The following is an 18,190-nucleotide window of genomic DNA, read 5'->3' as shown; positions in this document are numbered from 1 at the left end:
GGACTTTTGCTTATTTAAACAAACTGCCTAACTACCTGGACACATAATCAATTATATTTTTAATCAGAGAGAGGGACAGATAGGGACAGACAGGAAGGGAGAAAGATGAGAAGCATTAATTCTTCGTTGCAGCACTTTAGTTGTTCATTGTTTGCTTTTTCATATGTGCCTTCACTGGGGGGCTCCAGCGGAGCAAGTGACTCCTTGCTCAAGCCATAACATTGGGCTAAAGCAAGGAACCATGAACCATGGGGTCATGTCTATGATACCACACTCAAGTTGGTGAGTCTGCGCTCAAGCCAGCAACCTTGGGTTTCAAACCTGGGTCCTCTGCGTCCCAGTCCAATGCTCTATCCACTGTGCCACTGCCGAGTCATGCTCCCTTCCTCTTACTTAAAAAAATAAAGAAAAGACTGCTAAAAGTTCTTAATCAACAGCCTAGAAAGTGTGATTATAAAAACAACTCAGCAGAATAAAACTGACTTGCTGCATATATAACATGTAAGGATTAAGAAAATCCTAGGTTACAAAAGCAAACAATAATAGCTTTCTCTGTAAAGCTATTTGAGCCATGTGAAAACCTAAACAGACCACAAAATTTTACTGTTAAGTAGAGATTTTTGTTGCTCTGGCCGGTTGGCTCAGTGGTAGAGAGTTGCCTGACATTTAGAAGTCCTGGGTTCAATTCCTAGTCAGGAGACACAGGAGAAGCGCCCATCTGCTTTTCCACACTTCCCCTCTTCTTTCTATCTTTCTCTTCCCCTCCCGCAGCCAAGGCTCCATTGGAGCAAGGTTGGCCCGGGCGCTGAGGATGGCTCTATGGCCTCTGCCTCAGGTGCTAGAATGGCTCCCATGGCAATGGAGCAAGACACCAGATGGGCAGTGCATCACCCCCTGGTGGGCATGCCAGGTGGATCCAGGTTGGGCACATGCAGGAGTCTGTCTGACTGCCTCCCTGCTTCTAACTTCGGAAAAATACAAAGAAAAAAATTTTGTGTGTGTGAAACCCAAGAATGGTCCTATACACCACCTTGAAAACCCTTTCATCTTTGAAAGTTGCTGTCCCCGTGCCACACAAAGTAATAGAAAAACTCTCTTTCAATATTTATTTACACAGATAAGTCTTCCTGGGCCATCCACTCCCCTACCTTAAATATGATTCATTAAAAAAATAATAATGTTAAGTATAAAAATAATCAAGTATACTCTCTCAAAACATGGCTTAGCCAGGGCTGAAATGATTCACACAAAATATGCTATTTTTCAAATTTTAATATTTCAGCTGTCCTTGTGAATTTCAGTCAAATTATTATGTTAAAAAATATAAGTGTGCTTACAATATTTATTGTCTCTTAAACCGTTTATATGGTTTTATATTTCCTCTTTGCTTCTACTGGCTACTTCAAAAAGAACATGTTTATTTCTCAAATCAAAGACTATAAAATAATTTGTTCTTTGTTCAATGAATCAATAACTCACCCAACCAAACTCTACCTTGGAAACTCTTTATTAAAATATTCTTTTTTTACGTGTGATGAAAGAAGCACTGACTGGGATCCACCCGGCAATGCCATCTGGGGCCCATGCTTGAGCACAGAGCTATTTTTAGTGACTGAGTCTGATATGCTTCAGTGGAGTAATCCTCAGCAACCAAGGCCACATACTAACTATTTGAGTCACTGCCTGCAGGATGGGAACAGGAAGAGAAGGAAGATGCTTTTCCTATGTGCATTGACTGGGAATCGAACCCGGGACATCCATATGCCGGGCTAACATTCTATCCACACAGCCACCGATCAGGGCCAAAACAGGCTTTTTAAAAATCTCTAATGGCGGAGCCCTGGCCGGTTGGCTCAGCTGTAGAGCGTCGGCCTAGCGTGCGGAGGACCCGGGTTCGATTCCCGGCCAGGGCACACAGGAGAAGCGCCCATTTGCTTCTCCACCCCTCTGCCGCGCTTTCCTCTCTGTCTCTCTCTTCCCCTCCCGCAGCCAAGGCTCCATTGGAGCGGGGATGGCCCGGGCGCTGGGGATGGCTCTGTGGCCTCTGCCTCAGGCGCTAGAGTGGCTCTGGTCGCAATATGGCGACGCCCAGGATGGGCAGAGCATCGCCCCCTGGTGGGCAGAGCGTCGCCCCTGGTGGGCGTGCCGGGTGGATCCCGGTCGGGCGCATGCAGGAGTCTGTCTGACTGTCTCTCCCTGTTTCCAGCTTCAGAAAAAGAAAAAAAAAAAAAAAAAAAAAAAAAAATCTCTAATGGCATCATCTGAATTCTGAGACTAATTATGCTCTGGAAAATAAGCATGTTCACTCTCTGAACTTCCAGCACTAGAAGCAGTGCCTGCAACAAAAGATGTGCTCACATCACTGAAATGGATTCTAACGTTTCATTTTCTTCTTTTCCTCCTCTCTAGTAAATGGCATAAATCACAACATAACCTAACTTTAAAAGACACAAATAGTTAATTTTCTTTTTTCCCATCTGGACAAGGGATGAAATGAACCCATGAAGCTTATCCTTCAAATACAAAACATGAAAGTTGTTGACAACAGGAGACCTGCAAGCATGTGTCAGCAGGTCTCCAGCTGGGACAGGCCGTGATACTTACCAGCTTATTCAGTGGTCTGAGAAACAAGCAGAATAAGATCTGCACAGGAGTGTGAGGGGATTACTTGGGGTTCACACACGGGCTCTGGCTGTGCCTAATCACCATCTCAATGAACAAGCACTTGTTAACAAGAGCCAAATAGTCTGCAAACAATCGCATGCTTAAATGGGGTAAAAACAAAATAATCAAAGAGAGGGGGATAATCAAAGAGAGGGGGACCACAGGAGTCCACGGGTTTAAGCAAAAATTATAACAGAACTGATTCCGGAAAGTTACACGGCCAGGATTACAGCCCTTCACTTCCCTGCCCAGCCTGGCCCGCATCTGGCCGCGGTGCCCCTCCCGGACCCAGACCCCTCAAGGAACAATGGGAAGAGGGCTGGAGGCTGGCAGAATCAGACCAGTGGCGCTGGATCCATAGCCCAGCTTGGGAGAAGGGGCTGTGTTTCAGCAGCAGGCATTCCCATTACAGAGACAGCAGGACTAAATTGAGTCCTAATGTTATTTTTTGGCTCTCATAGCGGCTGGACCATCCTGGCTGCCCAACACTGTGAAGCTGCTGCCCTGACCGCCAACACGCACGCAGCAAGGAGTTAGTCATTCTCTGGCTCCCACCTTGCACTGGAATAGTAAGGGTTGCCCTCCTCTTCAAACCTCTTAATGATGGGCTCTTTTAAAGCTGCTTCATCAGCACTGGAGAACTGAAAGAAAGGGACCATGAGTAAATACACTTCAGTGAACACGGATCCACCCAAGAGAACCTCAGAATAAATGGATACAGGTGGCATGGATAATGCTACAACCAACATCTCAGGGAGTACAGCTTACAGGTGATGCTTTAACAAGCGTCTCTCACCTGAGACACGACTATCGAATTAGTGAAATGTACATCTCCCTTATCAGGGACAACAGTCTGGGCTGTTCAATGATAGGTCAAAACCAAAGGTGTCATGTATTCCCGCACGGTCAGCCATACAAAGGAATTCTAATATATAACAAAAGGGCTACACAGCATTTAGCAGCTATTCTTTAAAAAGGTGAAGAAATAAGAAATTTCTCTTCCAAAACAAACAATATTTTAAACAATTTAAAGCCAAAGGGGAAAATATATCAACCACACCCAGAATAACCTCTTCAATTTCCTAAGTAATTCAGATATTTTTCCCTAACATAAAATTTAATGGCTTGCCCATCAGTATTGCCAGAAACAAGGAATAATCACTTCAAATGTAAAAATCTTTATGCAAATTGAATTTGAAACCCTAAAACATACTTTCAACTTAAAAATATTCTACAACAAAACAAATGACTTATTTCAAATAAATTCAACCTTATGTTACATATTTTCCTAGTTTGATATCATTTATAGGTCAAGAATTAAGAGGGAGAACCACTAAAACCCTGTACTTTCTTATGTAAAAGCAGATGAATTCATATATCTGTATCTCTACATAATCAAAAAACAACTATTTAGGCAGAGATAATCGTGCTGGGATAGAATTTAAGACACGTCTTCCAAATAACAGGTAGAACCATTTCCCCATCCTCCCCATTAACCCTCAACGCGCGTGTGTGCGCGCGCGCGCACACACACACACACACACACGCAGGCACACACACAGCTACAATACACACAGGTATAAGCTTTCCTTTTGCTTGGTCACTGCTCAATACTCAGGTGAATCTGAAACCTTAGTTGGTCTTCAGAGTTCCTGCTGCTAGAAGACAACTGAGGGTGTGAGGCACGGTGGGATGCGTTCAGGGAGGCAGGAACCACCCTGGCTCTTTATTAGCTATACCACCAAGTAGGCGCTGGACCAGCTGCTCCCTAAAGGGCAGGACTGACAGCCTGAGCAAACTGGCCTCCTCCATGTTGCCCCTTGTTAGGAAACAGTGCACCTAGCATTCAGGAACATGCAATCATTTTCAGGTCTCGTGCTCACACAGAATAGTTAAAAGCTGTAGCTAGTAAAAATTAATGCAAACTTTCAGGTGACTCTACAGAGACGCAAACAAAGGAATTCACTCGAAAAGCGGCCACTTGCTGATCTCCTTTGCATCAGGCTTCCAGCCCCTTTCCATCTGACTTCATTTACACCGTCACCCTTTAATACTGCTGATCAATTCCCACCAGAACCGAGCCCTCCCACGCCAGGTTTCCTTAACAACAACCTAAAAGTGAAAGAGGAAAAACTATTCTGCTGCTTTAGGTCATAAAATCAAAGAAGAAAACCAGATCTATTTAAAGCTCACTAACTGCGAATGACTAAGAACCAAACATCTTGATGCCTTGGCACTCGCAGTTTCTGAAGAGTTTCCTTGGGATTCTGAAACATCTGCACATTGCCACAAGAAGGCACCTCAAATGAATTGGCGCTAAAAAGACAGACAGAGAAAGAGAAAGTCTCAACTCCTGAAACACTTCCAGGGCAGCGTCTTCTAAAGAGGGGCCCAGCACATTGGACCCTGGCCCCCGACACGGAGGGCCTCCGGATGCGGATGCGCTGCTCCCTGGTTCAGGGTGTGCGCTGGTGAAAGCCAGACCTGGGGACCGAGAAGAAATGGCATTTACCTCCTTCCCTTCCCGCGCTCTCTGGTCCTTGGCTACTGTTGCCAGCACAGTGGCCGCCTGCTCTCCTCCCATCACCGAGACACGAGCATTTGGCCACATGTAAAGAAATCTCGGGCTATGAGGGAAAACAATGAATGACCAAATTAATCCACTGTACAACACAGATTTTCAGGGGCCCATGTTTACCTTTTAAACTTCCAGGTGCACATGAAATCAGCCGGGAATTAAAAACATGCCAACGCCTGGAACCCACCCCAGGCTATCTCCAGAGGTGGGGCCTCAGAACGGTGACATTTTCTCAGTTCTCTAGGTGATTCTGATGCTGTTTGCATAAACTGTTTTTTCCATTTCAAGGAGATTTACTGGGTACAGAAGTATTCCAAGCATGCCCTGTTATCTGTGGTCACGTCCTACTGTCCTGTCTAGAGCTGCTCACTTGTGCCTTCTCACTTTATCTTTTAGTTTCACCAGGGGAGCATCGAGTTTGTCAGCCTTTCAAACAAAGCAACCTTGGGCTTTCCTGATTCTTCCATCTTATGTTTCTTCCTTATTATGTCCTATTTTCTATTTTTCTTGTGTTCAAAATGCTGTTCTTGGCCTTCCTGAGCTAGCTGCTGGCTCACTGATTTTCAGCCTTACTTCTTTCCATGGCATATTTATGTCTACATGCCTTTCTCAAAACATATGGCCACATCACCATAGCTAGGACAAGTAGCATTTTCATTATCAGCCATTTCAAAATGTTTCCTGATTTCCATCAGGGATTTATTCCCAATAGTACCTTTAATATTAAGTTCCATTTCACTCCCCAGGATGATACAAATTACGGTATAATTGCTCAAGACCTATGAATGCCATTCTATATTTCAAATAAACTGGATCACTATTTATAATTGCAGCTGAGGGACGATGCTTTCCTTCAGAGAAAACTGTGATGATCACGTACCTATATGCTCTGCCACACATGCCGTAATTGCCAGCACCGTAGGATCCCCCAATGATGACAGTTATTTTAGGCACATTGGCACAGGCTACGGCAGTCACCATCTTGGCGCCATCCTTGGCAATTCCTTCAGCTTCATAGTCCCTACCAACCATAAATCCTACGAGAGAGAACAGAAAGACAGCTTCTGGCTGACGGATTAATGTGCAGAAGTCAATCCCACCAAGGCACTGGAATGAAGGGCACCTCGTCAGATTACAGTTTACTATAGGCCTCTCAGCCTAACTAAAGACTGATAACGTGAAATAAACCCCCAGAAAAGATTGCTTTAGAAATAAAATAAAATGTTCTTCAAATGGCCTGGCTGGTGGTGGCACAGTGGATAAACATCAACCTGGAATGCCGAGGTCAGCGGTTCAAAACCCTGGGCTTGCCCGGTCAAGACACATAAAGCAAGCAATCAATGAACAACTAAGGTGAAGCAACTATGAGTGGATACTTCTTACTCCCCCACACCTTTCCTCTCTCGGTAAAGTCAGTGTGTAAAATAATAAATACATTTTCTTAAAATGGTTTAAATGGATGCAGAGATCCTCCAACAAGGTAAGGGTTCAATTTAATTTATCTTTAAGGACTTATCTCAACCCAGTAGCTTGGTGATGACCGAATGTGACATGGCACACTAAGGAAAAATACTGTAGTTAGCCGAGCAGGGAAGGTTCGGTATTCAGTGACCTGGTTCAAAAATACAGAGTGTTCCTTCTGAAGAGCTGCTTAAACTTTGATGAAATAGATTAATGTTTCATAGAGCTGCTAAGAGTCCCTGTCACTGCCTCAACAGCAAAGTGAAAGAAGTTTTCATTGTAATTATGGGATCCTTCTGCTCCTTCCAACTCCCATCTCTGCTGAAACTAGTCTGCAGCTGCACTGGCCTCCCAGCCGGGGGCTCCTCCCTCTTTGCCTCAAGACCACCAAGTCAGGCTTCACGTGTCTCTCTCCCACCTGGAGACTCACAAGCCCACTTGACTGTCACTGTTCTCGCTTCACAAACCTCCAGCTTCAAATCATCCCATTCAATCCGACCCGTTTTTATGGAGCACCTGTACTGCTGTGGATACAAAGGTAGTGACCGGACAGCCCTTGTCTCACCGGGCACCGTCTGCTTCCTCCAGCTACGCCTCCGAGCCTGCTGGGCACTCAGAATATATCAAACCTCCTTAATCTCCACTCCTGCAATATTCCCACAATAGCTCTCTCCAGTATCAGCACGCTAAGCTCTCACCCTGCACCAGCCACTGCCCTTTTATTTTTGTTTTCCTTTTTTTTTTTTTTTTTTGTATTTTTCTGAAGCTGGAAACGGGGAGGCAGTCAGACTCCCACATGCGCCCAACCGGAATCCACCTGGCATGCCCACCAGGGGGCGATGCTCTGCCCATCCGGGGCGTCGCTCTGTTGCGAACAGAGCCACTCTAGCGTCTGACGCAGAGGCCATGGGGCCATCCCCAGTGCCCGGGCCATCTTTTGCTCCAATGAAGCCTCCAAGGGGAAGAGAGAGACAGAGAGGAAGGAGAGGGGGAGGGGTGGAGAAGCAGATGGGCGCTTCTCCTGTGTGCCCCAGCCAGGAATCGAACCCGGGACTCCTGCACGCCAGGCTGACACTTTACCACTGAGCCAACCGGCCAGGGCCCCACTGCCCTTTTAGTACCTGTAGATGACTTTATCCTCAGAAACATAAAAAGACCCTGCACGGGCAGCTCAGGGTCTATTATAGCATCATCCCCACAACCCAAAGTTGTGGGTTCGATCCTCAGTAGGCCATACACAAGAATCAACTAATGAATGCATAAATAAGTGGAACAACAAACTGATACCTCTCTCTCTCCCTCCTTTTCTCTCTAAAATCAATAAATATATTAAAGAACAAGACTGAAGCCACTTCAACTGGCTTTTTCCTTCCTTCTCCCTTCCCCCGTACAAAACAACATAATCGTGCCCCGTTTCTCCTTTACTCTCATCTTTGTGAAAGAAAGCAGTTATTCACAGATTGTTCCTGAGTCCTCTTCTCTCTTCAAGGTATTCTCTATTTACATAGCTTCAAATTCCGTCTCCACATTCTGATGATCCCTCCTTTTCACCTCCAGCTAATACACCTCTTCCGTGCTCGTGTTTTTTCAACTGCCTACTACATGTCTTCAAATGGATGTCACACAGGTCCCTCAAGTGCAATGTAGCGAAACCAAACTCAGTCTCGTTCTTCTGCCCCCAACCCAGCCAAAAATGGAAAAATACAACAAAACAAAAAGTTGGAGTCCTCCAAGCACACAGTTTAACTTATCGGCGGCTAATGAGTCACAGTTCATTATTAGACACAAGGCCCTGCCCTAGTGAAGTTTCAGAATTTTCATGTGCTGTTTTTACAAGGTTTGCCACATAGGGCCCCCTCAGGCTGCAGTCTGGATGTAACTCCTCTCAAAACTCATCTAACCAAGGATCTTAAAGTTAAGATGAAGATGTTTTAGCACCAGTAATATATAAAGCTCTGTTGACTGTCAAGAGCCAAACTCCTTCTCATGACGATTTGCCTGATCCGAACAGCTAATTAATAAGGCTCTTCTTCCTTTAAAACAGAGAAAATGATGGACGAGTTCGAAGACTGAAGAAAAAAAGTTTACAGCTAACCTACTTATCTGAGTGTCTCCTGTATGTCAGGCACCATACAACACACAAGAAAGGGTAAACAGGAAAATCATGGAGTTCTATGAAAAAGAACTCCTGAACCACAAGAGACTTTAAATCATTTCATCCACCACATTAAGATCATCTATGGAACATGAAATCCAGAGAGCTGTCATAGATAACACCATTCTTCAGAGTCAAAGTCCCCCCCGGGGATGCAATGTACAGCAGAGGGAATACAGTCAATAATATCACAGTAACTATGGACAGAGACAGACGGTTCACTAGACTTACTGTGGTGATCACTTCTGAAGATATGCTGGACAGTGCAGCCCTGAAGTAAGTGTAACCAAACTGAATACACTATTTTCTTACCAGTAATGTTCTGAAGGAACAGCAGGGGGATCTTCTTTTGGCAGCATAACTGGATAAAGTGAGCTCCCTATAAGCAAGAAAGATGAAAGTCTTTTCAAAAGGGGGGTTAACCAATCTGGGTCATCATGCCTCCTACAAATGCCACACTTGGGTCAAAGAGAATACCTGCTATTTGGCTTTTCTGACTGTAGAAACAGTAACAACAATATGAAGTGCTACCCATTATCAATGGACATGTGACTGTGGTTATATAGCACATGTATTGCAGTCACCTGTGTCATTAGGGGCACATGGCTGTAGGAAGCTGCTGTGACACAGATGAAGTCAATCACTAACGTTCCATAGAGGAAGTAAAATTTATGTAACAAAAAAGGACTGACTGCTTGTCTGTGAGACTTTCTGAGCCTCACTATGAGATAAATATCTAGTTCTCCACTTTAAAAAAGATAAAATATAAGCCCTGCAGGGAAATCTATGATGATATTTATATTTAATGCTCACCTGAAATTCTTTCATACACCAAGATTATATGTACTAAAGTACATCTCTCTTACCAATATACCCCAAATAAATGGGATTTTAGATGAAACTAGAGATCTAACCCTGAGATTAAGTCATTTTTTTTTAATTTAGAAAATTAAAATTAACAGGGTGACAATGATCAACAGGAGTACATAGATTTCAGCTATACATCTCCACATCATTTGAACTGTTCATTATATTGTATACCCATCATCCAAAGTCAAACCATTTTCCATCACCTTATATTTGTCTCCTCTTTACACCCTTCCCACCACCCCTCCCCTACATGTCACTCCCCCTGGTAACCACTGCACTCTTATCTATATCCACAAGTCTGTTTTGTATCCCACCTATGTGTGAGAAATGATATACAAGAGTTTTTAGGCCCTGGCCGGTTGGTAGAGCGTCGGCCTGGTGTGCAGAAGTCCCAGGTTCGATTCCCGGCCGGGGCACACAGGAGAGGCGCCCATCTGCTTCTCCACCCCTCCCCCTCTCCTTCCTCTCTGTCTCTCTCTTCCCCTCCCGCAGCTGAGGCTCCATTGGAGCAAAGATGGCCCGAGCGCTGGGGATGGCTCCTTGGCCTCTGCCCCAGGCACTAGAGTGGCTCCGGTTGCAACAGAGCGACGCCCCGGAGGGGCAGAGCATCACCCCCTGATGGGTGTGCTGGGTGGATCCCGGTCGGGCGCATGCGGGAGTCTGTCTGACTGTCTCTCCTCGTTTCCAGCTTCAGAAAAATACAAAAAAAAAAAAAGAGTTTTTAACTTTTTCTGGTTTACTTATTTCACTTAGTATAATGTTCTCAAGGTTATCCATGTTGTCATCAATGATCCGATGTCATCATTTCTTATGGCTGAGTAGTATTCCATAGTATCTATGTACCACATCTTCTTTATCCAATCCTCTATCAAGGGACACTTTGGTTGTTTCCATTACTTCACCACTGTGAACAATGCTGCAATGAACACGGGGTTATATGTCTCCTTATGTACCAATGTTTTTGAGTTTTGGGGGTATATCCCCAGTAAAGCGATTGCTGGGTCATATGGTAGTTCTATTCTTAACTTTTAGAGAAACCACCATACTTTTTTTTCCATAATGGTTGTACTATTTACATTCCTACCAGCAGTAAATGAGGGTTCCTTTTTCTCCATACCCTCTCCAACACTTATTACCTCTCTTGTTGATAATAGCTAATCTAACAAGTATGAGGTGGTATCTCATTGTAGTTTAGATTTGCATTTCTCAAATAGTTAGTGAAAATCAGCATTTTTTCATATATCTGTTGGTCATTCGTATTTGTTTAGTTTTTTTTGTGACAGAGGAACAGATAGGGACAGACAGGAAGGGCGAGAGATGAGAAGCATCAATTCGTTGTTGCGACACCTTACTTGTTCATTGATTGCTTTCTCATATGTGCCTTGACGGGGGTGGGGGGCTACAGCAGAGCAAGTGACCCCTTGCTCAAGCCAGCCACCATGGTCTAAGGCCAATGACCTTGTGGCTCAGGCCAGTGACCTTTAGGCTCAAGCCAGCGACCCTAGGCTTAAGCTGGTGAGCCTACCCTCAACCCATTATGAACTTGTGGTCAAGCCCATGACCTTGGGGTTTCGAACTTGGGTTGTCTGTGTTCCAGTCCAAAGCTCTATCCACTGTGCCATCACCTGGTCAGGATGTATGTCCTCTAGGGAAAATTGTTTGTTCAGGTCCTCCTTCCATTTCTTAATTCGATTGCTTGCTTGTTTGTTGCTGAGTTTTGTGAGTTCTTTATGTGTTTTGGGTATTAACCCCTTATTAGAGCTGTTGTTTGCAAATATCATCTCCCATTTAGTTGTCTGTCTGTTTGTTTTGTAGTCAGTTTCTTTTTTTTTTAACTGCTGGGGTTTTTTAAAATTTTTTTTAAAATTTTATTTATTCATTTTTAGAGAGGAGAGAGAGAGGGAGAAAGAGGGACAGAGAGGGAGAGAGAGGAGAGAGAGACAGAGAGAGAGGAGAGGGGAGGAGCTGGAAGCATCAACTCCCATATGTGTCTTGACCAGGCAAGGCCAGGGTTTCGAACTGGCAACCTCAGCATTTCCAGGTCGATGCTTTATCCACTGCGCCACCACAGGTCAGGCTGTAGTCAGTTTCTTTTACTGTGCAGAAGCTTTTTAATTTGATATACATTAGTCCCACTCATTTATTTTTGCCTTGACTTCCCTTGCCTCTGAGATCAAATTCATAAATTGTTTTCTACGGTCACGGCCCATGTTAGCACTTACGTTTTCTTCTATGTAATTTACTGTTTCAGATCTTATATTTAGGTCTTTGATCCATTTTGAATTAATTTTTGTGCAGGGGGACAAACTGTGGTCAGATTTCATTCTCTTACACTTGGCTTTCAAATTTTCCCAGCACCATTTACTGAAGAGCCTTTCTTTTCTCCATTGTGTGTTTTTGGCTCCTTTGTCAAAGATGATATATGTGGTTTTATTTCTGGGCTCTTGATCCTGTTCCATTGGTCAGTGTGTCTATTTTTCTGCCACTACCATGCTATTTCAATTACTGTGGCTGAGTAGTATAATTTGAGTCAAGTAGTGCAATACCTCTGGCTTCAATATTTTTTCCCAGTACTGCTTTGGCTATTAAGGATTATTTATAGTTCTATACGAACCTGGTTATTTTTTGTTCCATTTCATTAAAAAGTAATATTAGAATTTTGATGCAAATTCCATTAAATTTGTATCTTGCTTTGGGTGATATGGCCATTTTAACTATGTTTATCCTTCCTATCCACGAACATGGAATATTTTTCCATTTCATTGTGTCTTTTTCAACTTCCTTTAATAATGCTTTGTAGTTTCCAGTATATAGATCCTTTACATTCTTTGTTAAGTTTATTCCTAGGTATTTTTTGTTGAGGTTGTTGCAACTATAAAAGGGATTATTTTTTTTAGTTCATTTTCTGAAGTTTCATTTTTGGCATATATGAAATCAATAGATTTCTGTAGATTGGTTTTGTTTCCTGGGAGCTTACTGTATTGGTTTATTGTTTCTAATAGTTTTTCAAAAGTGGAGCCTTTAGAGGAGAGCAGAAAAAAAAAAGTGGAACCTTTAGGGTTTTCTATATACAGGATCATGTCATCTGCAAAAAGTGAAACCTTTACTTCTTCTTTTCCAATAGGAATACCTTTTTATTTCTTTCTCTTGTCTGATAGCTCTGCCTAGAACTTCTAGCACTATGTTGAATAAGAATGCAGAGAATGGGCAACTTTGTCTTGTTCTTGCTTTTAGAGGAAAAGCTTTCAGTTTTCACCATTTAGTATGATATTAGCTGACGGTCTGTCATATATGGCCTTTATTATGTTGAGGTACTTTCCTTCTATACCCATTTTATTGAGTGTTTTAAACATAAAGAGTGTTGTATCTTATCAAATGCCTTCTCAACATCTATTGATAGGATATGATATTTGTTTTGTTGATATGGTTTATTACATTGATCGATTTCCATATGTTGAACTATCCTTGTGCTCCTGGAATGAATCCCACTTGATTGTGATGTATTTTTTTTTAATGTGTTGTTGTAATCAATTTGCTAGTATTTTGTTCAGGACTTTTGCATCTGTATTCATTATAGATACTGGTCTCTAGTTTTCTTTTTTTGGATTGTCCTTCCCTGGTTTTGGTATGAGGGTTATGTTGGCCTCACAAAATCTGTTTGAAGTATTGCTTCTTCTTCAATTTTTTGGAAGATTTTGAGAAGGACTGGAACCAAGTTTTCTATGAATGTTTGGTAGCACTCACTAGTGTAGCCTTCTAGTAATGGACTTTTATTTTGGGGGAGGTTTTTAATAGTTGTTTCTATTTCCTCTCTGCTTATGGGTCTATTTACGTTTTCTACTTCTTTGTGACTCAGTCTAGGGAAGACTGTATAGTTCTAGGAATTTTTCCTTTTTTTTTTTTTTTTCTTACAGAGGCAGAGAGGGATAGGTAGGGACAAACAGGAAAGGAGAGAGATGAGAAGCATCAATCATCAGTTTTTTGTGGCACCTTATTGCTTTCTCATATGTGCTTTGACCGTGGGGCTAAAGCAGACCGAGTAACCCCTTGCTCAAGCCAGCAACCTTGGGTCCAAGCTGATGAGCTTTTTGCTCAAACCAGATGAGCCTGTGCTCAAGCCGGCGACCTCAGGGTCTCGAAGTTGGGTCCTCTGCATTCCAGTCCAATGCTCCATCCACTGAGCCACCACCTGGTCAGGCATCCTTTTCTTGATTGTTGAATTTGGTGGCATATACTTTTTCATAGTATTCTACAATGATCTTTCGTCTATCTATATCTGTGGTAATTTCTCCTCTTTCATTTCAGATTTTGTTTATGTGAGTCCTTTCCCCTTTTTCCTTAATGAGTCTAGCCAATGCTTTGTCAATTTAATTGATCTTTTCAAAAAACCAGCTCTTTGTTATATTAAGGTTTTCTATAGTTTTTCTGTTCTCTGTTTCATCTATTTCATATGCTAATTTTTACAGTTTCCTTTCTTCTGCTAATTTTGGGTTGGCTCTGTTCTTCTTTTTCTAGTTCCTTAAGATGTGATGTTAAGTTGTTTACTTGGGCTCTCTTGTTTCTTGATATAAGCCTGTAATGATATAAACTTCCCTTTTATTACTGCTTTTGCTGCATCCCAGAAATTTTGATATGTCGTATTGTCATTTTTGTTTCTCTGTATATAGCTTTTGACCTCTGCTTTTACTTCTTCTTTGATCCAGTCATTTTTTAGAAGTATGTTGTTTAATTTCCATATTTTTTGTGGGTTTCTTTACTTCCCTTTTGCTGTTGAATTCTAATTTCAAAGCCTTATTTTAAGAAAATGTGCTTGGTATAATTTCAATCTTCCTGAGTTTGTTGGTGTTATTTTTGTGGCCCAAAATATGTTCTATCCTTGAGAATGTTCCATGTACACTAGAGAAAAATGTACTCTGAAGTTCTGGGATAAAATGTCCTCTAATGTTTATTATGTCCATTTGATCTAGTGTGTCATTTAAGGCCAATATATCTTTATTTTTGTGTTTGGATGATCAACCTAAAACCACCAATGGTATGTTGAGATCTCCAAGTATGATTATGTTGTTGTCTGCTTCTATTTTTAGATCAGTTAGGAGATGTATTCTTATATAGTTTGGTGCTCCCTGGTTCGATGTATACATATTAAGAAGTGTTACGTCTTCATGATACAATGTCCCCTTTATCATTATGAAATGACCATCTTTGTCTCTGGTTAACTTTGTTGTCTTGGAGTCAGCATTGTCAGATGAGTATGGATACACCTGCTTTTCTTTTTGCATTATTTGCTTGGAGAATTTTTTCCAACCTTTCACTTTGAGTCTACTTTTGTCCTTACAGCTTAGATGTATCTCTTGAAGGCAGCATATGGTTGGCTATTACTTTTTGATCCAATCTGCTAAGCGGTGCCTCTACTGGTGAATTCAGTCCATTTACATTTAGGGTAATTATTGACACTTAAAATTTTCCTATAGCCGTTTTATATACTGCTTTCTTATAGCTCTGTATTTCATTTGGTTCTTTTGTTTTTCTGTAAGTTGCTTTGTTTGCTGGTACTCCATACTTCATTCCTGTTTCTTCTCTTTTTAAGCTATGTGTTTCACTCGTGGCATTTTCAGGGGTTATTAAAAGAAAAATTATCATATTTACAAAAGTCCATTATCTTATGAGTGCTTCTGCTCTCCATCCTCCTTTGCTACAGTAGATCTTTATCTTCTCCCCTTTTATGTCATTGTTGCCACAGATTCTTTTTATTGTGATCTTGCTGGAGCTTTTTACTTGTAGTTTTGTTTTGTTTTGTTATTTGTATCTTGTCAGATAACCCCCTTTAGTATTTCCTGCAGTGGGAGTTTCTGGTGATAAATTCACTCAGCTTCTGTATATCTGTAAAATTTTTGTTTCTTCTCCACATTTGAAGGGTAGCTTTCATAGATATTGTATTCTTGGATAGTAATTCCTTCCTTTCAGTATTTTGAATGTTTGGGTCCACTCTTCCACTTATAGGCTTCTGCTGAAAAATCAGATGATAACCCAAAGTATCTTACTTTATATATTATACTCTTCTTTTCCCTATCTGCCTTGAGAATTCTTTCTTCATCATGGATTTGTAAAAATTTCATTACAATGTACCTTGGAGTAGGTCTGTTTGGGTCAAGGTAACTCAATGTTCTGTTTGCTTATTAAATTCAAGGATCCAACTCTTTCCATAGGCTTGGGTAGTTCTCATCAATTATTTGTTTGAATAGGCTCTCCTTTTCCTTCTCTTCTTCTTCTGACATACCCATTATTCTTATATTAGTCTTTCTGATGGAGAGAGACAATTCTTGTACAGCTCTCTCATTTTTTTAAGTTCCTGAGTCTCTCTCTTCTTCTCTCTGTAATATTTCTAGTCACCAGTCTTCAGTATCACTGATTATCTCCTCTATCTGGCCTGTTCTATTAGCTAAACTTACTACCTCATTTTTCAGTTTATGTATTGAGTTCATTTCTGTTTGTTTCTTTTTTATAGTTTGAATCTACTTTGTGAAGTACTCTTTTTGTTCATTAATTTGTTTTTTGAGCTCATTAAATAATCTATCAGTGTTCTCTCGCATCTCACTGAGTATTTTTAGAACTTCAATTTGAATTCTCTGTCACTTAACACCATGATTTCCATGTAATGGAGATTTTTTTTCTGGAGATTTTTTATTATGTATCTGAAGTACGTCTCTGTCTTCTGTATCCATATTTGATTTCCTCCTCCTTGATATCATTTGAGAGTGGTATTAAGAACCCTAACAAGAGCCCTGGCCGGTTGGCTCAGTGGTAGAGTATTGGCCTGGCGTGTAGGAGTCCTGGGTTCGATTCCTGGCCAGGGCACATAGGAGAAGCGCCCATCTGCTTCTCCACCCCTCCCCCTCTCCTTCCTCTCTCTCTTCCCCTCCCACAGCCAAGGCTTCATTGGAGCAAAGTTGGCCTGGGCGCTGAGGATGTCTCCATGGCCTCTGCCTCAGGTGCTAGAATGGCTCTGGTTGCAACAGAGCGATGCCCCGGATGGGCAGAGCATCGCCCCCTGGTGGGCATGCTGGGTGGATCCCAGTCGGGCACATGCGGGAGTCTGTCTGACTGCCTCCCCATTTCCAACTTCAGAAAAATACAAAAAAAAAAAAGAACCCTAACAAGAGGCAACTAAAAATTGAAAAATAAAAACTGAAAAAATGCAATGAAAAAATAATTCTAAAAATAAGTAGGAAAAAAAACTACAGAAAACAATGAGCAAGAACCAAGAAAAAAAGGAAAAAAGAATATAAAAAACACCACAAAAAAGAGTAAAATATATAAAAATTTGAAGAAAAATGATGTTAATCTGAGAAAGAGAAAAAAGTAAAGGAAGAAAAGGGAAAAAAGAAAAAAGAGTAAAAGAAAAGGTATCAAAAATAAAACACTAAAAGTAAGAATAAAAAATATAAAAACTAAGAATAATAAAATTCAAATGAGAAAAAAAGAAAGAAAATTAAAAAGACAAAAAACAAGAAAATGAATATTTTTTTCAGTTTTGAAAGGTTACTTTTTTCTTTTTCCAGTAGTATTAAAGTTTTGGCTCTGTGAAATTCTTGGGCAGAACTCTGTTGAGTCATTGCTATCGTAATGATGTACGCAAGGCAACAATATCATTGGTGGGTGGGGCATGATGTGACAGCTTTAGTTTCAGTTTTATGGCTTTGCAACTTTATGGCTTTGCAGTCTTATGGCTCTAGCAATGGTGGTTTCAGGTCTCTGAGCACTCCTCTTCACATCTCAACAGGCCAGGGGATCAGATGCAGAGCACCTATGCCTCTCAAGGGAGAAAATACACCCAGAGTCAGCTGTTGGGGGTCAACCATGGCCAATCTTTGTACTGTGCAGGGAAAGAGGCAGGATCTGGGAGGCTGAGGGGCCACACTTTGGTCTTCTTCAACACTGCACAGTGTGGGACAAGTGCACTTTAGTGCCTGCAGGCCAAACTCTGTGGGCTAAGCGTGTGTAGAGCACTGGCAGATGACAAGCAGAACAAAGTGATGTGGGTAGATCATGGGCACCTGGCCATGTACTTGGTTGCACCCACCTTAATTCAGCTATTTCCCCTCTGCCCCTCAATCTCTCTGTCTCTCCTGGCTCAACAAAAAACCCAAGCCAAATAAACCTCCCTCCCTCAGTCCATTCGCTCCTTTGGCTTCTCTCCTTTCCAAAGCCCACTGCAAAAGTATTTTATCTTCCACCCACTTTCAATCCATCCTACCCTCAGTCCCTTTGGTGCGAAGATCTTTAAGGTGCACGCTGCATTACAGTTGCAGAATTCGTTGAAATTTTAAGAGGAGAGACCAGAAGTATCTCTCACATTGCCATTTCTCTGATGTCACTCAGGAAATTGACACAAAAATATAATTATTCCTTTCCCTGTCCTCTAAACATTATGTGAGTAAGGACACTCTTATAAATCATTTCCT

The 18,190-nt window shown here is 41.8% G+C and overlaps 1 protein-coding gene across 3 annotated transcripts in view; it reads right to left on the bottom strand.

Annotated features, from left to right (window-relative positions):
- The window catches only part of LOC136400275 (methylcrotonoyl-CoA carboxylase beta chain, mitochondrial), a 170,278-nt gene that overhangs the window by 88,111 nt on the left and 63,977 nt on the right, over positions 1-18,190 (bottom strand). For 2 of the 3 annotated variants that reach the window (XR_010750279.1, XM_066376650.1), the window contains exons 13-16: positions 9,171-9,233; positions 6,123-6,279; positions 5,177-5,291; positions 3,220-3,305 (exon numbers count right to left, since the gene is read on the bottom strand). Coding sequence is in view for 2 of the 3 variants with exons in the window: in XM_066376650.1 (XP_066232747.1) it covers positions 3,220-3,305; positions 5,177-5,291; positions 6,123-6,279; positions 9,171-9,233 (421 nt within the window). In the remaining variant the exon portion in view is untranslated. Of the gene's footprint in view, positions 1-3,219; positions 3,306-5,176; positions 5,292-6,122; positions 6,280-9,170; positions 9,238-18,190 lie in introns of all 3 variants that reach the window. The other variant, XM_066376665.1, reaches the window with a different exon arrangement.

Source organism: Saccopteryx leptura, chromosome 1 (genome assembly GCF_036850995.1).
Source record: "Saccopteryx leptura isolate mSacLep1 chromosome 1, mSacLep1_pri_phased_curated, whole genome shotgun sequence".
Taxonomy (NCBI): Eukaryota; Metazoa; Chordata; class Mammalia; order Chiroptera; family Emballonuridae; genus Saccopteryx; species Saccopteryx leptura.
This window is presented reverse-complemented; position numbering and strand designations above follow the sequence as displayed.